This window comes from Polyodon spathula, chromosome 37, assembly GCF_017654505.1.
Source record: "Polyodon spathula isolate WHYD16114869_AA chromosome 37, ASM1765450v1, whole genome shotgun sequence".
Classification (NCBI taxonomy): Eukaryota; Metazoa; Chordata; class Actinopteri; order Acipenseriformes; family Polyodontidae; genus Polyodon; species Polyodon spathula.
In genome coordinates this window covers 3,870,044-3,897,771 of record NC_054570.1, presented here as the reverse complement: position 1 = coordinate 3,897,771, position 27,728 = coordinate 3,870,044, and the positions used below count along the sequence as shown (strand labels likewise).

General features: G+C 41.8%; 2 protein-coding genes across 4 annotated transcripts in view; both read right to left on the bottom strand.

The window, feature by feature from the left end:
• Positions 1–27,728, bottom strand: part of LOC121304304 (zinc finger protein OZF-like) — a 727,904-nt gene that overhangs the window by 552,346 nt on the left and 147,830 nt on the right. The gene's annotated exons all lie outside the window — the stretch shown is intronic.
• LOC121304287 (guanylate-binding protein 1-like) lies at positions 1,546–27,690 on the bottom strand. 3 transcript variants are annotated; one of them, XM_041235329.1, is made up of 19 exons: positions 27,495–27,688; positions 26,923–27,139; positions 25,371–25,498; positions 23,780–23,889; positions 23,217–23,407; positions 22,120–22,362; positions 17,365–17,645; positions 16,612–16,707; positions 16,008–16,271; positions 10,272–10,476; positions 9,604–9,731; positions 9,380–9,489; positions 7,900–8,090; positions 7,487–7,729; positions 4,478–4,758; positions 4,038–4,250; positions 3,568–3,670; positions 2,966–3,159; positions 1,546–1,820 (listed from the first exon to the last, which is right to left on the bottom strand). In XM_041235329.1, the coding sequence occupies exons 2-19, from the start codon at positions 27,116–27,118 to the stop codon at positions 1,605–1,607; spliced, it is 3,393 nt and encodes a 1,130-aa protein (XP_041091263.1). In that variant the 5' UTR covers positions 27,119–27,139; positions 27,495–27,688; the 3' UTR covers positions 1,546–1,604. The 3 variants fall into 3 exon arrangements, 2 of the variants coding, with proteins under 2 accessions (XP_041091263.1, XP_041091261.1); XM_041235327.1 differs by having other exon boundaries at positions 26,923–27,127; positions 27,495–27,687; XR_005947935.1 differs by lacking the exon at positions 3,568–3,670 and having other exon boundaries at positions 1,732–1,820; positions 26,923–27,127; positions 27,495–27,690.

The window sequence follows — 27,728 nt, the reverse complement described above, 5'->3', positions numbered from 1 at the left end:
TAAAACCCAGTCATGTGTCTAGACATAGAGACACAGCTCCACATGCCCCCAGATTCTGACAGCATAAAACAAGTAAATACTGGGGGATATTAAAGCAAAGAGGCAGTTTCCAACTTTGCCAAATGATGGCAGTAAAGGCCCATTGTTCATGTTCTCTGTGTCACCTGACTGGTGGAAACATGTGTACTGTATGTTGTTCATTCTGTTTAGTTTTTGTCTGGGATATTCCCTGATCGTTCCGCCTGTCTCCATGAAGCTCTGGGAAGAAATGTCCATTAGGAGTCTGGCCAGAGGATGCAGTACTTATGCAGGGTTCTGTTCTAAGGAAATAGATAAAGGCTGTTGGAATAATAGACTCCTTTATTTTAAATCTAAGGCCACCACGTTGCTTGCTTGGTGTTGCACAGGGAAATGTGTGCTCAGCTTGTATTTCAGGACCGAAGGATACAATGTGACACGTTGATTAAACTTCAGTGGTAACTAATGCCTCATGAGTTCATTTCACGAAGAATGATTTGCTATCTGTATCATTGCATCCCTGCTAACCCTAACCCTAACCCTAAACCTGCTCAAATACACAGCTCTGTGTTTGCTATCTTTATCACTGCATCCCTGCTAACCCTAACCCTAACCCAAGCCCTAACCCTAACCCTAACCCTGCTCAAATACACAGCTCTGTGTTTGCTATCTTTATCACTGCATCCCTGCTAACCCTAACCCTAACCCAAGCCCTAACCCTAACCCTAACCCTGCTCAAATACACAGCTCTGTGTTTGCTATCTTTATCACTGCATCCCTGCTAACCCTAACCCTAACCCTAACCCTGCTCAAATACACAGCTCTGTGTTTGCTATCTTTATCACTGCATCCCTGCTAACCCTAACCCTAACCCAAGCCCTAACCCTAACCCTAACCCTGCTCAAATACACAGCTCTGTGTTTGCTATCTTTATCACTGCATCCCTGCTAACCCTAACCCTAAGCCCTAACCCTAACCCTAACCCTGCTCAAATACACAGCTCTGTGTTTGCTATCTTTATCACTGCATCCCTGCTAACCCTAACCCTAACCCTAACCCTAACGCTAACCCTAACCCTAACCCTAACCCTGCTCAAATACAAAGCTCTGTGTTTGCTATCTTTATCACTACATCCCTCCTCAAATACACAGCTCTGTGTTTGCTATCATTATTAGAATTACTGATTAACCAGCTTTTCCTTTGAAATCTCCTTTTCAAGGGGGGCATGAAAAACAATACAGCTGCAGGAAACGATGGACCTGTATTGTAAAATCCACATCATTATACAAAATCTATAAGATAGAGGCACATATTCAGTTAAGAGCAGTCAGACTAGCAAGCAGTCTACCTAAAACATGTGAATAATGCCGTAATCATTTCTTCAAACTATTTATCACCACTTAGAATGTGAAATAGAATTGAACTGATTAATATTAAGTACGGTGAGTATATTGAAAGAGTAACAATCACACAGGAACATAAACATATATATGAAGATCATGATTTTTATTTTTCATGAAGTGCAAAATATCTGCATACACATTTTATGTGGATAAATGCACCATTTTGTATCAAAGCCCATTTAATCAAAACAAGCGTGAAAAAAAAGAACTGGCAAGTCCGAGTGCTCTTCCAGCTATTCCTGGTAAAAACAAAGAAGCCACGTTGCCAACTGTTTCCACGGCAGTGCTTAAGGTGGACCTGGATTGTGTCTCCTCCTTCTTGTCTTTCAGGCGCCTGACTTCTTTCTCCAGTTTCTTTGCCTTCTCATGAAAACCGCTCTCTAGAAGATGCTGCTGCTCCTATAAAAAGGGAAGCAGGTTATATGGGTGGGCCTCGACAGAAAAATAGGGCCTTTAAATGATTTCGAAAGAGGAAACTCCATTCCATAGCTTCAACTACGATTCCATTTCTGTTAAGCATCTATCCCAGCAACGCACAGTGACTTAGCGAGGCTGGAAAGATCCCAGTGGTTTAGGATACACATTGCATTGGTGTTCCTGTGAAGCTGACAGGAGGGGGTTGGGAACTGGCCACAACACGTCTAACTGGACTCTTCACATGATTACCACAGCCAGTAACTCAGCTGTTTCACAGCTACTACAGCTTCGGACAAAGGTTTGGCATCACCTAGTCCATGGGAAGACATAATAGTAGTACAGTAATATTTCAGGTTAGATTTTGAAGTGTCACATTTTTCAGTTAAGTACATGGAAAATGACAAAGCGGCGGTCTGTAGTCAATACGTTAATGTAACATTACTCAGCAGGTTTCATTCGACTCTATGAAGCAACATTAGTTCATTCTATTTCAGAAAGGAGATTATTTATTGTGTTGACAAAAGGACCTTGTCCATTGGAGCTCTTGTGCTGGCTGACTGAGATTAATGATTATTGCTTGATGCAGCTATACCAGCGGGCAGGACAAGGGGCACTCTGGGACACGTTCCCCCGCCACATGTACTGGCTGAACTGTGATGATTAATGATTAATGGCAGTTAGCAAGTGGCAGGATCAGTGGCACTCTGGTCTCCTTCTCCTCCATGTGGTGCCTGACTCGGGTGTAATGATTATGACAGTTATTGCTAGTGGCAGGGCAAGCGCCACTCAGGCGACTGTACCCGCCTCTCGTGGGCTGACTGAACTGTGATGTAATCTTTACTACAGTTAATGCCAGTGGACAGCAAGAGGTACCCTGCAGAAGGCATGCTGCAAGGTGGAGGCAAAGGAGCAGGAGGAGGAGGACCAAACAAAAAAAGGACAAGGAGGCGTGGGCAGTGGGCTCTTTATAGATTACAGGCGGATCCTCCTTTCAGAAATAACATCGATTCCAAAGGCAATGCAAATCTTTTGGCCACAGCTGTAGCTGTTTCTATATACGTTGACCGCATTGTACCCTCTGTAGTAAATATCTGTCACACCCCCAATGCATGTAAAGGTGGGATTACCCTGAGTTTAGCCTGTAGCACTTTCTCATACTCCTTTGAGGCATGCTGTTGGTCCTGCTTCATCTTTTGCAGAAGCTGCTCCATGTTCTGCTTGTAGGATCTCTCCTGGTCGTAGAGCAGCTGCTGCAGAAGCTTTTGATTTTCCTGCATTGCCCGTCTGTCCTGCTCCACAGCGTCACGCCTAGCTTGGTCCTCTAGGAGACAGGAATAAAGGAACAACGTCTCAGAAGAGGAGGCAAACTCGGACACACAACAGGGACTAATGGATTGAGATAAGATATTAAACCCTTTCCAGCTGACATGTTGTTAATCGAATGACGAATGAGAAATGAGTTGCCTAGTATGTATGATGTTTATGATTTGAATGTAGTTCAAAAAGCGAGTCCCTTGTCTGAACCACTGCTTTGCTAAATCACTGGTAGAATGAGCACTGGCACCATCAGCCCTGGTAACATGAGCACTGGCACCATCAGCCCTGGTAACATGAGCACTGGCACCTCATCAGCATATAACACATGTAACATCTCATCAGCATGTGTAAAGATGAGTGGAGCTCCGTGCTGGTAGAGAAGACCCTGTTTCAGTCTGGATTTGGACCTCACCTTCTATACGTTTCTGTTGCTTGCTGAGAGACTTGTCAGCAGCAAGAATCATGTTACCCATTGTCTCGCTTCCATGCAGATATTCCTTCAGAACTTCATCTGCCTGGAAATGATTGCATAGAAAATGTTATTTTAAAGATTTAAAGAAAGCTCTTGCACTGATGAGCATTTATTCTAAAGTCACTACTATAGTATTGTTTCCTCCCCCCTTTTACTGTTGAACTATTCATATTCTCCTGTGTCTGCAGCACACGACTGTGCCTCACATTGCTTTAGTTTATGCACCAGGCTTAAAGGCAGGGGGGCTGAAATAAGCCTGGTTAGTGATTCATTGTGTGCAGTAATTCCAAGTTCATAACAGAGAGCATTCTGCACATGTGTTCCAATCGCTCTGCTTAAGGAAAGAATGACAAGTCTGTGTGCAGATACTGTGATGCAGAGCTAGGGCTGCCCTTGGTGTCGTGTGCTACCTGAATCCCTTTGCCAGGTGTGTCTTTGTATTGCCTGATGAAGCACTCCTTGTCACTCTTGTACTGCTTGTACCCTCCTATTTCCATGTAGAGACCTGAGCTCAGTTTGTCTTCTACATTCCTGGAGAGACTTGCAATGAGTGCCTTGCAACATTTCTCTGATTCCTCTTTATTCTTTAAACAGATTGATTCATACTCCTTCTGCAAACATTTCTGGGGAAAAAACAAAAAAGAATAAATAAAACTGGACAAGCCATTGGATTCAGGTTTGCAATAAAACCAGTTTAGTTGAATGATATTAATGATTAAGTGTTGTAGGCACCACACTCCCCTATAATAGATGAATAATACTATGTTGGGAATAGGGCTCGTTGGGGATTTGCTGTTGTAGTCCTGCAGTACCTGGGACCTCTGCATGAAAAAAAGCACCCAGTCCATACCATGAGCTCTAACTGGTATCGCTGATCCTCATCCTTGAAAGAGCGCTCCAAAAAGATCCGTACAGCTGCGTCCTCACAAAGGCCATGCAGATCAGAAAGCTCCTTCTGGGTGTGACTAGGAAAGGAGACTCTCTCTTTCATCTGCTCCTTGTAGTGAGTGAGGGCACTCTGCACTGCGGCCGAGTTCTCAATCTGAGACAGGGCTAGAACAGCATTATCCAGACAAGGGACCTTCCCACTGGTAATGGTGTCCAAATACGTCTCTACCAGTCTCCCCAGCACTGGAACACACAAAGCACACACTGTTTCACCAAACACGTAGGAACCAATACAGCAGCAAATATGAGCCAAATTGGAAGACTGCAACTTATTCTTTATATTTTTTTTGACCACTCCATTTTATTATTAATAATGAAAAACATTTTTTTGCTGATAAAACGTTTTTGAGTACTAATTATAAGTGACTGGGAGTCTGAAGTAATGATGTCAATCAATCTTTATTCTATATAGCACCTTTCATAGTGGACCACCATCAAAAAGCGCTTTACAAGATTAGTTATCTTATATAATCAATATATGTACAATGGGTTTGAAGTCTTCTCCTAACATGGATTGAGCTCTTTGTTTTTCAACCTACAAGTAGATTAGCATAAACTGTTACTGGTGTGGTACTCCCTGACAACCTGGACCTCAAAGGAAAGAACTGCTGATCTTTGGGTTATAGCCGTGTGGGAGAGAGAGTGATGCTGTAGCAGTGTGTGGGGGAGACAGCGATGCTGTAGCAGTGTGTGGGAGAGAGAGTGATGCTGTAGCAGTGTGATGGAGACAGTGATGCTGTAGCAGTGTGTGGGGGAGACAGTGATGCTGTAGCAGTGTGATGGAGACAGTGATGCTGTAGCAGTGTGTGGGGGAGACAGTGATGCTGTAGCAGTGTGATGGAGACAGTGATGCTGTAGCAGTGTGTGGGGGAGACAGTGATGCTGTAGCAGTGTGATGGAGACAGTGATGCTGTAGCAGTGTGTGGGGGAGACAGTGATGCTGTAGCAGTGTGTGGGGGAGACAGTGATGCTGTAGCAGTGTGATGGAGACAGTGATGCTGTAGCAGTGTGATGGAGACAGTGATGCTGTAGCAGTGTGTGGGGGAGACAGTGATGCTGTAGCAGTGTGTGGGAGACAGTGATGCTGTAGCAGTGTGTGATGGAGACAGTGATGCTGTAGCAGTGTGATGGAGACAGTGATGCTGTAGCAGTGTGATGGAGACAGTGATGCTGTATCAGTGTGATGGAGACAGTGATGCTGTAGCAGTGTGTGATGGAGACAGTGATGCTGTAGCAGTGTGATGGAGACAGTGATGCTGTAGCAGTGTGTGGGGGAGACAGTGATGCTGTAGCAGTGTGATGGAGACAGTGATGCTGTAGCAGTGTGATGGAGACAGTGATGCTGTAGCAGTGTGTGATGGAGACAGTGATGCTGTAGCAGTGTGATGGAGACAGTGATGCTGTAGCAGTGTGATGGAGACAGTGATGCTGTAGCAGTGTGTGGGGGAGGCAGTGATGCTGTAGCAGTGTGTGATGGAGACAGTGATGCTGTAGCAGTGTGATGGAGACAGTGATGCTGTAGCAGTGTGATGGAGACAGTGATGCTGTAGCAGTGTGTGATGGAGACAGTGATGCTGTAGCAGTGTGATGGAGACAGTGATGCTGTAGCAGTGTGATGGAGACAGTGATGCTGTAGCAGTGTCATGGAGACAGTGATGCTGTATCAGTGTGATGGAGACAGTGATGCTGTAGCAGTGTGATGGAGACAGTGATGCTGTAGCAGTGTGATGGAGACAGTGATGCTGTAGCAGTGTGATGGAGACAGTGATGCTGTATCAGTGTGATGGAGACAGTGATGCTGTATCAGTGTGATGGAGACAGTGATGCTGTATCAGTGTGATGGAGACAGTGATGCTGTAGCAGTGTGATGGAGACAGTGATGCTGTAGCAGTGTGTGATGGAGACAGTGATGCTGTAGCAGTGTGATGGAGACAGTGATGCTGTAGCAGTGTGATGGAGACAGTGATGCTGTAGCAGTGTGATGGAGACAGTGATGCTGTATCAGTGTGATGGAGACAGTGATGCTGTAGCAGTGTGATGGAGACAGTGATGCTGTATCAGTGTGATGGAGACAGTGATGCTGTATCAGTGTGATGGAGACAGTGATGCTGTATCAGTGTGATGGAGACAGTGATGCTGTATCAGTGTGATGGAGACAGTGATGCTGTAGCAGTGTGATGGAGACAGTGATGCTGTAGCAGTGTGATGGAGACAGTGATGCTGTATCAGTGTGATGGAGACAGTGATGCTGTAGCAGTGTGTGATGGAGACAGTGATGCTGTATCAGTGTGATGGAGACAGTGATGCTGTATCAGTGTGATGGAGACAGTGATGCTGTAGCAGTGTGATGGAGACAGTGATGCTGTATCAGTGTGATGGAGACAGTGATGCTGTATCAGTGTGATGGAGACAGTGATGCTGTAGCAGTGTGATGGAGACAGTGATGCTGTAGCAGTGTGTGGGGGAGACAGTGATGCTGTAGCAGTGTGATGGAGACAGTGATGCTGTAGCAGTGTGTGATGGAGACAGTGATGCTGTAGCAGTGTGTGGGGGAGACAGTGATGCTGTAGCAGTGTGTGATGGAGACAGTGATGCTGTAGCAGTGTGATGGAGACAGTGATGCTGTAGCAGTGTGATGGAGACAGTGATGCTGTAGCAGTGTGATGGAGACAGTGATGCTGTAGCAGTGTGATGGAGACAGTGATGCTGTAGCAGTGTGATGGAGACAGTGATGCTGTAGCAGTGTGTGGGGGAGACAGTGATGCTGTAGCAGTGTGATGGAGACAGTGATGCTGTAGCAGTGTGATGGAGACAGTGATGCTGTAGTAGTGTGTGAGGGAGACAGTGATGTTGTAGCCGTGTGTGGGGGAGACAGTGTGTGGGTGGATTTGAGATGTTTTCATGCACTCACATCTGCCAGTGACTGTGAATCCTCCTTTCATTGTTTTGTTTTCAGTGTTGTTGAAGATGTGGGCACAGAAGTTCTTGGTCTGTTCTACAAATGCTGGTTCCAAGTCGCTATCAGTCAGCTCCTCAATTATCTTCATCTTGTCATCGGAGGTGGGACGTTTGAACACAAAACACTTCCTACTGGGGAAGTAATTTCGGATGCACTCACGTGGCAAGTTATAGGTCTTAACGTCCCTGGATGAACCTGTTAAATGAGAAATAAACACTTGTCATGCAAGCTGACCCCCTACCTGCCCCGTACCTGCCCCCTGCCACCCAGGATTTGGACTTGGAAATGGGTAGGTCAAAAAATAATTTGTATCAACATATGTTTAGGAAAAAAGAAACTGTATCAATATTTCTGTGACAATTTACCTGTTTTTAGCTTCAAGGAAATATTCAGGTATTCATCGGCTGTGATAGGCTTCCCATCATGAATTAGGTCCAGAGAGAAATCTCGCACCGTCCAGACGAAGGAGGGGAAGAAACGAGCGAATTCTGATGAGATATCCAGATTCCCATCTCCTGCCTTAACTTCCAGATGTTCTGTCAGCTCAGTCACATAGCTATAGGCAAAGGTTAAGGATACACCCTACTGACAGTGCACAGCATGCACCCTACTGACAGTGCGCAGCATACACCCTACTCACAGTGCACAGCATGCACCCTACTGACAGTGCACAGCATGTACCCTACTGACAGTGCACAGCATGCACCCTACTGACAGTGCACAGCATACAAGCATACACCCTACTCACAGTGCACAGCGTACACCCTACCGACAGTGCACAGCATGTACCCTACTGACAGTGCACAGCATGCACCCTACTGACAGTGCACAGCATGTACCCTACTGACAGTGCACAGCATGCACCCTACTGACAGTGCACAGCATGCACCCTACTGACAGTGCACAGCATGCACCCTACTGACAGTGCACAGCATGTACCCTACTGACAGTGCACAGCATGCACCCTACTGACAGTGCACAGCATGTACCCTACTGACAGTGCACAGCATGCACCCTACTGACAGTGCACAGCATGTACCCTAGAGACAGTGCACAGCATGCACCCTACTGACTGGAGGCACAAATGAGCACCCTGAGGGGACAGTGCACAGCATGCACCCACTGACAGTGCACAGCATGTACCCTACTGACAGTGCACAGCATGCACCCTACTGACAGTGCACAGCATACACCCTACTGCACAGTGCACAGCATGCACCCTACTGACAGTGCACAGCATGCACCCTACTGACAGTGCACAGCACAAGCATACACCCTACTGACAGTGCACAGCATGCACCCTACTGACAGTGCACAGCACCCTACTGACAGACAGTGCACAGCATGCACCCTACTGACAGTGCACAGCATGCACCCTACTGACAGTGCACAGCATGCACCCTACTGACAGTGCACAGCATGCACCCTACTGACAGTGTGCACAGCATACACAGGTACCCTACTGACAGTGCACAGCATGCACCCTACTGACAGTGCACAGCATACAAGCATACACCCTACTCACAGTGCACAGCGTACACCCTACCGACAGTGCACAGCATAAAAGGATAAGCTCCAAAAAAAAAAAAAAATGTAATGATATAAGAAACTTTGTATCAGGGACCTATCATAACACTGTCAATAGGTAGGGTAGCTATAGATGGCCAGGACAGCACTGATTCTGCACAAGTCTAAGAAGTATTTGAATTATCCTGAAGTTTGTACTGGAGGTTTAAATGAGCACAGAGCTGTGAGGGGAAACTCTATCACTTCCCAGCACAGTCCAGACAGCAGCCAGCACTACACTCATACATTCATACATTGGGTTGTGGAATGTCTGGATGCTGCAGGTTCTGCACTGAGCTGTCGGTGATGGTGCCCATGCTGTTGTACACCAAGGTGCTGCTGAGCAGCACAGCCAGCGTGAAGATCCAGTTATCATTCTTCTGATCTCCCTGGGAATTCAGAAATAATTACTGTACATTAAACTAGGAAATCTACAATATACAAATCATAAAGAGTAGACTTTTTTATTTTAACTGAAAATGTGAAATCTGGAGACGCTGTACCTTCTCCACGTCTCCCAGCCCCTCCGTATCGAGCAGCACGAGGGTGTGGCCGGGTTTACATGGGTGAGGGACACACCACATCCAGATGCCTTTAGTGTGGGACTGTATGGTCGACCCCAGGGAGAATCCTGCAAAACAAAGAGGAATTACAGAATGCCAGCACAGCCCAGGCAAACCCTTTCAGCACTTTGATCACAGCCAGGCCTGCTTTATTACTTGCAATATGCATCCAGTTTTAATGTGCCATAATGGAAAGCAGATTTTATAATAAATTAGGAATGGGCAGGTAACTCTCCCCGTTACTGCAGGAGCTTCATTATAACACAAGTAATTATCTACATACACTCATGGAAGGGCAATGCACTCGGCAGTTACAAACACTGTATCAGGTCATTGACGAGTAAGAAAACACCCTGTAGTGATGCACAGCTGTACTGTGCTATTGTAACTGTACTAATGCAGTGCTTTTCAACCCTGGTCCAGAAGTACAGTCCAGGTTTCTGTTTCAACCACTTCACTGTTTTAATCTGTACTGTACATTCTGGGGATGTGGCCTCCATAGTGATCATTACAGCAACACACTTTAAAGTCTCAGGGCCTGTCTGTCTGTAAGTTCGCTCTGATTGGAATTAATGAAATCAGATGCAGACAGAGACAGCCCTTCTTACCCGATCTCTTCCCAGCCAGCTTGTTCATGAGGTAGGATTTGCCTGTGCGATACAAGCCCACGATAGCCACCACCACCACCGGCTGGTCAATCTGAGACAGGATTTTCAGCGCCTGCTTGGTCCCTTGAAGCTGTCCAGTGGAGCTGTTCTCTATCAGACACACAGGGGCTGGCATTGCCACTGTATTGTTACCTATAGCTGTTTCCTGCACACAGACACATGCAAGTCTTAGAAACAGCAGTATAAGGTCCCTCACAAAAAATGTCACAGTATCTAATCACACAATTGTGATCAAGTCCTCCAGTTGGGAAAACAAAGTGCCTTCACTCACTGTCACACACACAGTATAACACAGCACATTCACACACAGTATAACACAACACATTCACACACAGTATAACACAGCACATTCACACACAGTATAACACAGCACATTCACACACAGTATAACACAGCACATTCACACACAGTATAACACAGCACATTCACACACAGTATAACACAGCACATTCACACACAGTATAACACAACACATTCACACACAGTATAACACAACACATTCACACACAGTATAACACAACACATTCACACACAGTATAACACAGCACATTCACACACAGTATAACACAACACATTCACACACAGTATAACACAACACATTCACACACAGTATAACACAACACATTCACACACAGTATAACACAACACATTCACACACAGTATAACACAACACATTCACACACAGTATAACACAGCACATTCACACACAGTATAACACAGCACATTCACACACAGTATAACACAGCACATTCACACACAGTATAACACAACACATTCACACACAGTATAACACAGCACATTCACACACAGTATAACACAACACATTCACACAGTATAACACAACACATTCACACACAGTATAACACAGCACATTCACACACAGTATAACACAGCACATTCACACACAGTATAACACAACACATTCACACACAGTATAACACAACACATTCACACACAGTATAACACAGCACATTCACACACAGTATAACACAACACATTCACACACAGTATAACACAGCACATTCACACACAGTATAACACAGCACATTCACACACAGTATAACACAACACATTCACACACAGTATAACACAGCACATTCACACACAGTATAACACAACACATTCACACACAGTATATCAACACAGTACACATTCACACACAGTACAGTATAACACAGCACAACACAGTATAACACAGCACATTCACACACAGTATAACACAACACATTCACACACAGTATAACACAACACATTCACACACAGTATAACACAACACATTCACACACAGTATAACACAACACATTCACACACAGTATAACACAACACATTCACACACAGTATAACACAACACATTCACACACAGTATAACACAACACATTCACACACAGTATAACACAACACATTCACACACAGTATAACACAACACATTCACACACAGTATAACACAACACATTCACACACAGTATAACACAGCACATTCACACACAGTATAACACAGCACATTCACTCACAGTATAACACAGCACATTCACAGTATAACACAGCACATTCACAGTATAACACAGCACATTCACACACAGTATAACACAGCACATTACTCACACTCACAGTATAACACAGCACATTCACACACAGTATAACACAGCACATTCACACACAGTATAACACAGCACATTCACTCACAGTATAACACAGCACATTCACTCACAGTATAACACAGCACATTCACACACAGTATAACACAGCACATTCACACACAGTATAACACAACACATTCACACACAGTATAACACAACACATTCACACACAGTATAACACAACACATCACACACAGTATAACACAGCACATTCACACACAGTATAACACAACACATTCACACACAGTATAACACAACACATTCACACACAGTATAACACAACACATTCACATTCACACACAGTATAACACAACACATTCACACACAGTATAACACAACACATTCACACACAGTATAACACAGCACATTCACACACAGTATAACACAACACATTCACACACAGTATAACACAACACATTCACACACAGTATAACACAACACATTCACACACAGTATAACACAGCACATTCACACACAGTATAACACAACACATTCACACACAGTATAACACAACACATTCACACACAGTATAACACAACACATTCACACACAGTATAACACAACACATTCACACACAGTATAACACAACACATTCACACACAGTATAACACAACACATTCACACACAGTATACACATTCACACAGTATAACACAGCACATTCACACACAGTATAACACAGCACATTCACACACAGTATAACACAACACATTACACAGTATAACACAGCACATTCACTCACAGTATAACACAGCACATTCACACACAGTATAACACAACACATTCACACAGTATAACACAACACATCCACACACAGTATAACACACCACATTCACACACAGTATAACACAACACATTCACACACAGTATAACACAACACATTCACACACAGTATAACACAACACATTCACACACAGTATAACACAACACATTCACACACAGTATAACACACATTCACACACAGTATAACACAGCACATTCACACACAGTATAACACAGCACATTCACACACAGTATAACACAACACATTCACACACAGTATAACACAACACATTCACACACAGTATAACACAACACATTCACACACAGTATAACACAGCACATTCACACACAGTATAACACAGCACATTCACACACAGTATAACACAGCACATTCACACACAGTATAACACAACACATTCACACACAGTATAACACAACACATTCACACACAGTATAACACAGCACATTCACACACAGTATAACACAGCACATTCACACACAGTATAACACAGCACATTCACACACAGTATAACACAGCACATTCACACACAGTATAACACAGCACATTCACACACAGTATAACACAGCACATTCACACACAGTATAACACAGCACATTCACACACAGTATAACACAGCACATTCACACACAGTATAACACAGCACATTCACACACAGTATAACACAACACATTCACACACAGTATAACACAACACATTCACACACAGTATAACACAACATTCACACACAGTATAACACAGCACATTCACACACAGTATAACACAGCACATTCACACACAGTATAACACAACACATTCACACACAGTATAACACAACACATTCACACACAGTATAACACAGCACATTCACACACAGTATAACACAACACATTCACACAGTATAACACAGCACATTCACACACAGTATAACACAGCACATTCACACAGTATAACACAGCACATTCACACAGTATAACACAACACATTCACACACAGTATAACACAACACATTCACACACAGTATAACACAGCACATTCACACACAGTATAACACAACACATTCACACACAGTATAACACAACACATTCACACACAGTATAACACAACACATTCACACACAGTATAACACAACACATTCACACACAGTATAACACAACACATTCACACACAGTATAACACAACACATTCACACACAGTATAACACACACACATTCACACACAGTATAACACAGCACATTCACACAGTATAACACAGCACATTCACACAGTATAACACAGCACCTCCACACACAGTATAACACAGCACATTCACACACAGTATAACACAACACATTCACACACAGTATAACACAACACATTCACACACAGTATAACACAACACATTCACACACAGTATAACACAACACATTCACACACAGTATAACACAACACATTCACACACAGTATAACACAGCACATTCACACACAGTATAACACAGCACATTCACACACAGTATAACACAACACATTCACACACAGTATAACACAACACATTCACACACAGTATAACACAACACATTCACACACAGTATAACACAACACATTCACACACAGTATAACACAGCACATTCACTCACAGTATAACACAACACATTCACACACAGTATAACACAGCACATTCACACACAGTATAACACAGCACATTCACACACAGTATAACACAACACATTCACACACAGTATAACACAACACATTCACACACAGTATAACACAGCACATTCACTCACAGTATAACACAGCACATTCACTCACAGTATAACACAGCACATTCACACACAGTATAACACAGCACATTCACACAGTATAACACAACACATTCACACACAGTATAACACAGCACATTCACACACAGTATAACACAACACATTCACACACAGTATAACACAGCACATTCACTCACAGTATAACACAGCACATTCACTCACAGTATAACACAGCACATTCACTCACAGTATAACACAGCACATTCACACACAGTATAACACAGCACATTCACACACAGTATAACACAACACATTCACACAGTATAACACAACACATTCACACACAGTATAACACAGCACATTCACTCACAGTATAACACAACACATTCACACACAGTATAACACAGCACATTCACTCACAGTATAACACAACACATTCACACACAGTATAACACAACACATTCACACACAGTATAACACAACACATTCACACACAGTATAACACAACACATTCACACACAGTATAACACAACACATTCACACACAGTATAACACAGCACATTCACACACAGTATAACACAACACATTCACACACAGTATAACACAACACATTCACACACAGTATAACACAGCACATTCACACACAGTATAACACAACACATTCACACACAGTATAACACAGCACATTCACACACAGTATAACACAGCACATTCACACACAGTATAACACAGCACATTCACACACAGTATAACACAGCACATTCACTCACAGTATAACACAGCACATTCACACACAGTATAACACAACACATTCACACACAGTATAACACAGCACATTCACACACAGTATAACACAACACATTCACACACAGTATAACACAGCACATTCACACACAGTATAACACAGCACATTCACACACAGTATAACACAACACATTCACTCACAGTATAACACAGCACATTCACTCACAGTATAACACAGCACATTCACACACAGTATAACACAACACATTCACACACAGTATAACACAACACATTCACACACAGTATAACACAACACATTCACACACAGTATAACACAGCACATTCACACACAGTATAACACAGCACATTCACACACAGTATAACACAACACATTCACACACAGTATAACACAACACATTCACACAGTATAACACAACACATTCACACACAGTATAACACAGCACATTCACACACAGTATAACACAACACATTCACACACAGTATAACACAACACATTCACACACAGTATAACACAACACATTCACACACAGTATAACACAGCACATTCACACAGTATAACACAACACATTCACACACAGTATAACACAACACATTCACACACAGTATAACACAGCACATTCACACACAGTATAACACAACACATTCACACACAGTATAACACAACACATTCACACACAGTATAACACAGCACATTCACACAGTATAACACAGCACCTCCACACACAGTATAACATAGAACATTCACACACAGTACAACACAGCACATTCACTCACTGTCCACTGTCCACTCCTGTGCGGCACTGTGGAATGGCTGGCTGACTGTCCACTCCTGTGCGGCACTGTGGAATGGCTGGCTGACTGTCCACTCCTGTGCGGCACTGTGGAATGGCTGGCTGACTGTCCACTCCTGTGCGGCACTGTGGAATGGCTGGCTGACTGTCCACTCCTGTGCGGCACTGTGGAATGGCTGGCTGGCTGGTCACTCCTGTGCCTCACTGTGGAATGGCTGGCTGATTCATAATCCTTCAGCTTCCATTTCTGCATAGATGGAAAGTGACACCCGACACAGAACACACTCATTTATACAGTCAGTAAGAGTCTATTGAAAAGTCAACATCCTTCATTTCTGGTTAATGGCAATAGATGTGTTAGAATTAATATCAGAGTCTCTCAAGCTATACTGCAAACATCCAAACCAAGCACAACTACAGAAGAGAATGCAAAACTGCAGTAACAAAATATATTGTAAGTATAAAGTGCAGGTGGCATCTTCACGTGACTCAAAGATTCATGTGTTTATTTCCAACAGCCTGCCCCAGTACTGATGGCTGGTCTGCAGAAACAAGCGTCCTGCACTTTGTGTGGTGTGCTGCTGTACCTCAGGCTGCTTCACAAGAATGTCTGTAACGTGCTCCTGGTCACTCGGAAAACTCTTTCTTGTACAGATTGATTCCAATTCCTCTTGCAGGAGCCTCTGGGGATGCAAACAAACATATTCTAAAAAGGCACACGAAGAACAAAATAAAATAGGAATGTATTTAAATAATAATCTTTGTTGTAAGAAGGCATTATTTAATAGCTCAATTACAGATGTGAAAGTGTTTCTGAATCTGAAACAGGGAGCCTGTCACACACGACACCCCTAACCGGAGATACTTTGTTCTGCTTGTGAGTGGGATTATCTGACCAGCAGGACAAGCTGATTTCTGCTTTGTGATGTTGAGTAACACTCAGTTTCTGCTAATGCAAAACCCTCAGGGAAGGTTAGTTTCAGAACGCATGGGAGTTATTGTCTCGATGCAACCTGAATCAGAGAGGTAAAAATCTTTCCACTTGGATCAGTCCTTTAAAGTGACAATAAACAAGCCAGGAGTTTGGGGACAGTACATGTGCATGACTTCACTCAGTCCTACAGTGTAAAGCAGTGGTATTCAACTTTGGCCCTTGAGATCTATTCCAGTCCTGATCTTTAGTCCAACCAGCTCCTAAATTAGTTAATTGCTTCTTGGCAGCTTCAATGAACTACATTAGAACTTGCTTGGAGTAAAACCTGGACTGGATCTCTAGGGCCAGAGTTGAGTATCGCTGGTGTAAAGTGTATTTCATAGCCACGAAAGTTCACAGTCCATACCATGAGCTCCAACTCGTGTTGCTGACCCTCATCCTTGAAAGAGCGCTCCAGAAAGATCCGTATAGCTGCGGACTCACACTGGTCATGCAAATCAGAAAGCTCCTTCTGGGTGTGACTAGGAAAGGAGACTCTCTCTTTCATCTGCTCCTTGTAGTGAGTGAGGGCACTCTGCACTGCGGCCGAGTTCTCAAGGAGAGACACGACCAGAACAGCATTATCCAGACAAAGGGTCTGCCCACTGCCAATGGTCTCCACATATATCTCTGTCAGTCTCCCCAGCACTGAAACACACAAAGCACACACTGTTTCTGTTCATTCCAAAGAGGTATGGAAGAGGAGCAAACAGAGGGAGAGAACTGAGCAAAGAGATGACTTCAACTCAAATAAATGCTTCACATCAACACATTTTCTTGCACTACAGGAGGATTAGCGCTTGAAATAGCAAGATTCATTACAATTTGCTTTTGTAAAAAAGACTACAGGTGCTTTGCTTTGTTTAAAGAATAGTTATGAAGTAAAGCTGCACAGTCCTGTCTCAAAGCATGCAGTTCTTTCCCAGGTTGACTGTCTGAAGCACATCTGCTCTGCACAGATCTGCTGCAGTGGGTGTGTCCGTTTTACAGATTGTGACTCATCTAGAAAGTGAAAGTCTAAGCATTTCCAAGAAACGAGTGCATTAAAAGAAAACCAGTGAGATCTGGGGTCAGAGCACATCTTCACAATGATAACACATTAACCATGAAAACAACAACTACGTGATCAATAATGTTAGTGTAGATGTGTTCAGTAATGTTAGTGTAGATGTGTTCAGTAATGTCAGTGTAGATGTGTTCAGTAATGTCAGTGTAGATGTGTTCAGTAATGTTAGTGTAGATGTGTTCAGTAATGTTAGTGTAGATGTGTTCAGTAATGTTATAGTGTAGATGTGTTCAGTAATGTTATAGTGTAGATGTGTTCAGTAACGTTAGTGTAGATGTGTTCAGTATTGTTAGTGTAGATGTGTTCAGTATTGTTAGTGTAGATGTGTTCAGTATTGTTAGTGTAGATGTGTTCAGTAATGTTATAGTGTAGATGTGTTCAGTAATGTTAGTGTAGATGTGTTCAGTAATGTTAGTGTAGATGTGTTCAGTAATGTTAGTGTAGATGTGTTCAGTAATGTTAGTGTAGATGTGTTCAGTAATGTATAGTGTAGATGTGTTCAGTAATGTTAGTGTAGATGTGTTCAGTAATGTCAGTGTAGATGTGTTCAGTAATGTCAGTGTAGATGTGTTCAGTAATGTCAGTGTAGATGTGTTCAGTAATGTCAGTGTAGATGTGTTCAGTAATGTCAGTGTAGATGTGTTCAGTAATGTCAGTGTAGATGTGTTCAGTAATGTCAGTGTAGATGTGTTCAGTAATGTTAGTGTAGATGTGTTCAGTAATGTCAGTGTAGATGTGTTCAGTAATGTTAGTGTAGATGTGTTCAGTAATGTTAGTGTAGATGTGTTCAGTAATGTCAGTGTAGATGTGTTCAGTAATGTTATAGTGTAGATGTGTTCAGTAATGTATAGTGTAGATGTGTTCAGTAATGTTAGTGTAGATGTGTTCAGTAATGTCAGTGTAGATGTGTTCAGTAATGTATAGTGTAGATGTGTTCAGTAATGTTAGTGTAGATGTGTTCAGTAATGTTAGTGTAGATGTGTTCAGTAATGTTAGTGTAGATGTGTTCAGTAATGTTAGTGTAGATGTGTTCAGTAATGTCAGTGTAGATGTGTTCAGTAATGTTAGTGTAGATGTGTTCAGTAATGTCAGTGTAGATGTGTTCAGTAATGTTCAGTGTAGATGTGTTCAGTAATGTCAGTGTAGATGTGTTCAGTAATGTCAGTGTAGATGTGTTCAGTAATGTCAGTGTAGATGTGTTCAGTAATGTCAGTGTAGATGTGTTCAGTAATGTCAGTGTAGATGTGTTCAGTAATGTCAGTGTAGATGTGTTCAGTAATGTTAGTGTAGATGTGTTCAGTAATGTATAGTGTAGATGTGTTCAGTAATGTTAGTGTAGATGTGTTCAGTAATGTTAGTGTAGATGTGTTCAGTAATGTTAGTGTAGATGTGTTCAGTAATGTTAGTGTAGATGTGTTCAGTAATGTTAGTGTAGATGTGTTCAGTAATGTCAGTGTAGATGTGTTCAGTAAAGTGTAGATGTGTTCAGTAATGTCAGTGTAGATGTGTTCAGTAATGTTAGTGTAGATGTGTTCAGTAATGTTAGTGTAGATGTGTTCAGTAATGTATAGTGTAGATGTGTTCAGTAATGTTAGTGTAGATGTGTTCAGTAATGTTAGTGTAGATGTGTTCAGTAATGTTAGTGTAGATGTGTTCAGTAATGTTAGTGTAGATGTGTTTAGTAATGTTAGTGTAGATGTGTTCAGTAATGTTAGTGTAGATGTGTTCAGTAATGTATAGTGTAGATGTGTTCAGTAATGTTAGTGTAGATGTGTTCAGTAATGTTAGTGTAGATGTGTTCAGTAATGTCAGTGTAGATGTGTTCAGTAATGTCAGTGTAGATGTGTTCAGTAATGTCAGTGTAGATGTGTTCAGTAATGTTAGTGTAGATGTGTTCAGTAATGTTTTAGTGTAGATGTGTTCAGTAATGTTAGTGTAGATGTGTTCAGTAATGTTATAGTGTAGATGTGTTCAGTAATGTTAGTGTAGATGTGTTCAGTATTGTTAGTGTAGATGTGTTCAGTAATGTTAGTGTAGATGTGTTCAGTAATGTTAGTGTAGATGTGTTCAGTAATGTTAGTGTAGATGTGTTCAGTAATGTTAGTGTAGATGTGTTCAGTAATGTTAGTGTAGATGTGTTCAGTAATGTTAGTGTAGATGTGTTCAGTAATGTTAGTGTAGATGTGTTCAGTAATGTTATAGTGTAGATGTGTTCAGTAATGTTAGTGTAGATGTGTTCAGTAATGTTAGTGTAGATGTGTTCAGTAATGTTATAGTGTAGATGTGTTCAGTAATGTTAGTGTAGATGTGTTCAGTAATGTTAGTGTAGATGTGTTCAGTAATGTTAGTGTAGATGTGTTCAGTAATGTTATAGTGTAGATGTGTTCAGTAATGTTAGTGTAGATGTGTTCAGTAATGTTAGTGTAGATGTGTTCAGTAATGTTATAGTGTAGATGTGTTCAGTAATGTTATAGTGTAGATGTGTTCAGTAATGTTAGTGTAGATGTGTTCAGTAATGTTAGTGTAGATGTGTTCAGTAATGTTAGTGTAGATGTGTTCAGTAATGTCAGTGTAGATGTGTTCAGTAATGTTAGTGTAGATGTGTTCAGTAATGTTAGTGTAGATGTGTTCAGTAATGTTAGTGTAGATGTGTTCAGTAATGTTAGTGTAGATGTGTTCAGTAATGTTAGTGTAGATGTGTTCAGTAATGTTATAGTGTAGATGTGTTCAGTAATGTTAGTGTAGATGTGTTCAGTAATGTTATAGTGTAGATGTGTTCAGTAATGTTAGTGTAGATGTGTTCAGTAATGTTAGTGTAGATGTGTTCAGTAATGTTAGTGTAGATGTGTTCAGTAATGTTAGTGTAGATGTGTTCAGTAATGTATAGTGTAGATGTGTTCAGTAATGTTAGTGTAGATGTGTTCAGTAATGTCAGTGTAGATGTGTTCAGTAATGTTAGTGTAGATGTGTTCAGTAATGTTAGTGTAGATGTGTTCAGTAATGTTCAGTGTAGATGTGTTCAGTAATGTCAGTGTAGATGTGTTCAGTAATGTTAGTGTAGATGTGTTCAGTAATGTTAGTGTAGATGTGTTCAGTAATGTTAGTGTAGATGTGTTCAGTAATGTTAGTGTAGATGTGTTCAGTAATGTCAGTGTAGATGTGTTCAGTAATGTTAGTGTAGATGTGTTCAGTAATGTTAGTGTAGATGTGTTCAGTAATGTTTAGTGTAGATGTGTTCAGTAATGTTAGTGTAGATGTGTTCAGTAATGTCAGTGTAGATGTGTTCAGTAATGTTAGTGTAGATGTGTTCAGTAATGTTTTAGTGTAGATGTGTTCAGTAATGTTAGTGTAGATGTGTTCAGTAATGTTAGTGTAGATGTGTTCAGTAATGTTAGTGTAGATGTGTTCAGTAATGTTAGTGTAGATGTGTTCATTAATGTTAGTGTAGATGTGTTCAGTAATGTTATAGTGTAGATGTGTTCAGTAATGTTAGTGTAGATGTGTTCAGTAATGTTTTAGTGTAGATGTGTTCAGTAATGTTAGTGTAGATGTGTTCAGTAATGTTAGTGTAGTTGTGTTCAGTATTGTTAGTGTAGATGTGTTCAGTAATGTTAGTGTAGATGTGTTCAGTAATGTTAGTGTAGATGTGTTCAGTAATGTTTTAGTGTAGATGTGTTCAGTAATGTTAGTGTAGATGTGTTCAGTAATGTTAGTGTAGATGTGTTCAGTAATGTTAGTGTAGATGTGTTCAGTATTGTCATTGTAGATGTGTTCAGTATTGTTAGTGTAGATGTGTTCAGTAATGTTAGTGTAGATGTGTTCAGTAATGTTATAGTGTAGATGTGTTCAGTAATGTTAGTGTAGATGTGTTCAGTAATGTTTTAGTGTAGATGTGTTCAGTATTGTTAGTGTAGATATGTTCAGTAATGTTAGTGTAGATGTGTTCAGTAATGTTAGTGTAGATGTGTTCAGTAATGTTAGTGTAGATGCGTTCAGTAATGTTAGTGTAGATGTGTTCAGTAATGTTATATAGTGTAGATGTTTTCATGCACTCACATCTGCCAGTGACAGTGGAACCCTCGATCATAGTCTTGGTTTCAGTGTTGTTGAAGATATGAGAACAGAAGTTCTTGGTCTGTTCTACGAATGCTGGATCCAAATCTTTGTCAGTGAGTTCCTCAATCCTCTCCAGCATCCCTGTGGAGGTGGGCTTCTTAAACACAAAGCACTTCCGACTGGGAAAGTAGTTCTGGATGCACCTGCAGGACAAGTTATAGGCCTGGACTGCATCTGAAGCACCTGTTAACAGGAAATGCAAGGTTACCTATTCCTGACCAAGGAGATCACACCACATTACAAGCATCAGTCACCATGACCTACAACACATGGAGTAGAATGCATTCTCAGTGCTTCTGCCCAACACAGTATCCACATACAGCTTCATCCCATAAGAGAGCTCTTCACAAGAGACAGCTACAAACTACACAGTTTACATTTAGAGCAATCTTGCACCTTATGAAGCTTTTTCAAATGTTTTATAAAGTTGTTATTAGTGTATTGTCATTTCAAAAGGTCCTATTAACACAAACCCTTTCCTCACAGCTTAAAATTTCTCATGAATCCCAGATTCGTTTATTTAATCAAAATGGGGGTTTACAAAATAGTCCTGAACAAAATAATGTTTATATCAATCACATGCTCTGATGATCTGCAAAGGGGAAGAAATACTAAAATACGCTATAACGATTCTATGCCAGATGTCTTGGGAAGCAGGTCTTGTCAAATTGATTAAATGTTTGTCATTGAATTAGCTGAGTTTTGTTTTCTAATTCTGGATGCATTTTTCATATCCCCTGTCACACTGCAGCTAGCTGTCTTTCACTCTGTTTGCTTCCTAGATGTTTAAAGTATAATAGTGTTAGTAACTCCTCCTTACTAAGAAGCACACCAAGAGTTTAAAATGAAGCTCTACAATGTGTACAAGAACACACGTAATAGAAAAGACAAAATAAATACACTTACACTGTTCACTTCTGTGTCCATCTATCCGTGTCAACATTAGATTTTAGGCAGATTTCTGATCACGTCAAAACGTTTCAATTATCACTATCGTAGTACATCTCCTATGCAACGAACTTAAAAAAGGACTGTACCTGTTTTCACCCTCAACCAGTTACTGAGGTATTCATCGGCTGTGATGGGTTTCCCATCGACACACACATTCAGAGTGAAATCTCGCACCGTCCAAACGAAAGAGGGGAAGAAACGAAGAAACACTTTCAAGATGTCCAGGCTGCCATCTCCTGCTCTTACTTTCAGATGTTCCTCCAGCTCCTTCATACAGCTACACACAGGTGTCAAGGAGAAACACTGATGTTTCTTCAGCTCTGCCAAACAGCTACACACAGGTGTCAAAGAGAAACACTGATGTTCCCTCAGTCACACAGCTACACACAGGTGTCAAAGAGAAACCTACCAGCAAGCTCTGAGAAGTGTACAAAAATTGAAGGGGTGTGGTTTGTTTGGAGTACAGATTGAAGGGGTGTGGTTTGTTTGGAGTACAAGTTAAAGGGGTGTGGTTTGTTTGGAGTACAGATTGAAGGGGTGTGGTTTGTCTTGAGTACAGATTGAAGGGGTGTGGTTTGTTTGGAGTACAGATTCAAGGGGTGTGGTTTGTTTGGAGTACAGATTCAAGGGGTGTGGTTTGTTTGGATACAGCAGATTCTGCACTGAGCTGTCGGTGATGGGGCCCATGCTGTTGTACACCAAGGTGCTGCTGAGCAGCACAGCCAGCGTGAAGATCCAGTTATCATTCTTCTGATCTCCCTGGGAATACAGAACAAAATGCACATTTATTTGATAAGGAATCAAGCCTATGACAGATTTATCAATATCAAACTTTATTTTGGAATAGGGACCAATGTACTTTACAGTATAGGATTCTACCTTGTATGAACTCATACAGAATACATATTACAAAATATCTCTATATATGTAATGCATACAAAGGGTGAGTCACTAGACCAGTTTTGGGTTTAGATCAATTACGGTCCTGTTCCTGTTGTTCTGCCCTCTAATCACGCTATACAATGGTTAACGCCATGTTTGTGTTGCTGTGCACAAAGTGAAGGAAAAGCCCATTTTCATATGAACACGTTTTAATTCTACGTCCCGTACTAAACAAGACTCAGTCCCCCTTCGCTTCCTCACCCAGCCTCACGCTGGAACATTGCATCCACTTCTACCTTGCTGTCAATCACCATCATGACTGGCGTTTTGCAAATGTGCTTCTAAACACAAGCAATGATATTTGCAGCCTTAGCAAAGTGTCTGAGGAATGTCTTTTTGTGAATTGATTATACTGCATTTTGATTATGGCTTTGAAGGTGTTAGGCTATGAGACTCTCCATACTGAAGTGGCCATAGTCAAACAATCATTCTGAGACGATCCCTGAGTCACCCTGCAAGGGGTCATGACCCGTGACTTGCAGCCAGCACAAGATGAGGTAGAGTTTGTTCTGGTTAGCAACCATTCTGGCTTCTACAATAAATGTTACTGTCGACTGGAATCACAGCTCTCCGCGTAGATCTTTGTATACCTTATCACAGAAGGAAACTGTCAACGACACAGAACACAACTTAAAAAAAATAATTAGCAGACACAAGCGACTGCAGTGGGATAGCCTACTTATTCTCAAAGTGGTTTTTTTAAACAAATTCTTTACCGTATTCAAACTGTTTTCTAGTGACAGCATTGGAAGGTGACTGATGCAGCATGTGACCTCCACAGTTAAATCTGATAACACGCATTTGGTATTAAAATAACATTGGAATGATATTGCTATATGGAGTTCATTTACCCCATGCCAAAAGTAAACAACTCTTCTCTGCTCTTAAATAAAACATGCATTAGTAAAAGTTTGAGTTTTAAGCAATATGAACAAGCATTTCCTAATTCTGTTTACAATCAGCTAAACAAAGTCGTGTGTGTATGTATTTACTTACTTTACAGGTTATTTGCCTCTATTTTATTACCTTACATACTAATTAAGGCCACTTCACCTTAGTACATATAGTAGGAGAATGGGGTGGAATTTTTCTACCAGATAAAGTGCATTTTACACACTCTTGTGGAATAACATAAAATTGCTATGCCTTTTTTTTTTTTTAGCTTTTGGCATAGTGATATATAAAACACCATGGAAATCTACAATACACATGGAACACATGGAAATCTACAATATACAAATCATAAAGAGTAGACTTTTTTATTTTAACTGAAAATGTGAAATCTGGAGACGCTGTACCTTCTCCACGTCTCCCAGCCCCTCCGTATCGAGCAGCACGAGGGTGTGGCCGGGTTTACATGGGTGAGGGACACACCACATCCAGATGCCTTTAGTGTGGGGCTGTACGGTCGACCCCAGGGAGAATCCTGCAAAACAAAGGGGAATTACAGAATGCCAGCACAGCCCAGGAAAACCATTTCAGCACTTTGATCACAGCCAGGCCAGCTTTATTATAGCTTACAGATGCCTTTCACAGTGTATAAGAAGGCAGCAGCTCGTGTTGTGTTGTTGGTTTTGCCTAACTGAGCTTTTTTTTAGCGGTTTTTACTGCTTTGAACTGCCTGTTTCTCTTCATTTATTCTCCCTGCACACCTCCACTGCAGCAGGTTGCTAAGGCAACATCTGTTTTTGGTTTGCTGTTAGGACTGATCAAGAAGTGTACAGGATGGAGGACGGGTAGAGCAGTGGAATCTGAGGGGAGTTAGAACTAACAGAAGAACACAAACATGCTTTTTAGCACATGGTCTCCCTGCTTGATGCGGTATACATACAGCAGGGGAGGGATGCTTCTTTGAGACACGCTTCCAGGAGATTCCATTCCCTCCCTGAACATCGTGTGAGGTGTGCCCCACTCCCAGTGGGAAGGCAATGTGACCGACTGCCTAACTATGGTCCAGAACGGTGCAACGCTACATAAGAATCAGCTGAGCTTAGTCATCGCGCCCTTGCTAGAGAAAATAAATCGAACTACCCGGTTCAGAACCGATTCCAAAAATCTCAAATGCACACCACTAAGAATAAACGGTGACATTCAGAGGTGTAGCGTAACATGGCAACAGACATAAATGGGACGGCTGCTTCGTTCTGACTGGACCAGATTACATTTGCAGGACAACCCGGATAGCACAAATGGCAGTGACATTTCTGACTTGATGTGAGTAAGTAGTTAATCAACATTTTGAAATAACATTTTCCTTAATGTTAACAGGTTGTAAAAGTATTAGTGGGGGTACAACATTTTGAAGATAACATTTTCTTAATTGAAAACACAACCCCCCACCCCCCCCCCCCCCCCCCCCCCCCGCCCTTTTTTTTTTTTTTTTTTTTTAGCTTAAAACGCCCCCCCCCCCCCCCCCCCCCCCCCCTTGACCCCCCCCCCACCCCCCCTGGTTTAGATAACGTCCACCCGAAAGAGATACCTGGGAAACGTTAGTGGACGGAAGTCCTTTTTTGCTTTGAAGCTCCTTTGGCTTCAGATAAAGTCCCCGTTGAGAGATACTGTTCTAACTTAGTGACTATTTTAACATGTCTAGTGTTAATCTCTTCTAACGCGTGTGTGCTTTGAGACTTTCAATCAAATAATATAATACTGTACAAGGAGTCATTCTCGTCTTAATTGTACTTCAATCAACCACTTCACTGTTTTAATCTGTGCTGTGCAGTCTGGGGATGTCGCATCCATAGTGATCATTACAGCAACACACTTTAAAGTCTCAGAGCCTGTCTGTCTGTAAGTTCGCTCTGATTGGAATTAATGAAAACAGGTGCAGACAGAGACAGCCCTTCTTACCCGATCTCTTCCCAGCCAGCTTGTTCATGAGGTAGGATTTGCCTGTGCGATACAAGCCCACGATAGCCACCACCACCACCGGCTGGTCAATCTGGGACAGGATCTCCAGCGCCTGCTGGTTCACACGAAGCTGTCCAGTGGAGCTGTTCTCTATCAGACACACAGGGGCTGGCATTGTCGCTCTATTGCTGGCCATAGCTGCTTCCTGCACACAAAACTACATTCAAGTCTTAGAAACACTGATTTACAGAAATTAACTGACAAACGTTTTCTGCTTCCCTCGGACCCCGAGCAAAAAGCAAATACATAGTAACGCGTGGTGACGCATAAGTGAGCGCTGTAAAGCACAGACAGGTACGTTAAAGTATATTTATAAATAAATAAATAAATAAAACATTTTGCAAACCATTGGGAAAGCATGGGAAACTTTCAAATACTGTGCAAATGTATGTAAATGCATGTGTCTTTATGTAAGGAGTCTGCAAGAGTTAGGAACATAGTACCGGTATCCAGAAACATTACAAATGCCAGCATTTACACAGAGCTAAGATTTCACATAAAAGCGAAGTTACCTGTTTTTGCTCTGCAGGGTATAAGAAGAAGAAAGGGAAGCGAACTCCGCTCTGCTTTGTCTGCTGTTCTCTTTTCTCCGCATCTGCTGTGAAAGTACACAAGGCTATAGATAAGACTTTATTACTTTCACTTTCACTAGGAAGACGGTCGTTGAAATAAAAGCACGACTCTCCTTCAATCTGAATTCTCTTTCTTAAAAGAACACCAGAGCAAGCCAGGCCATTTTAAAAGAC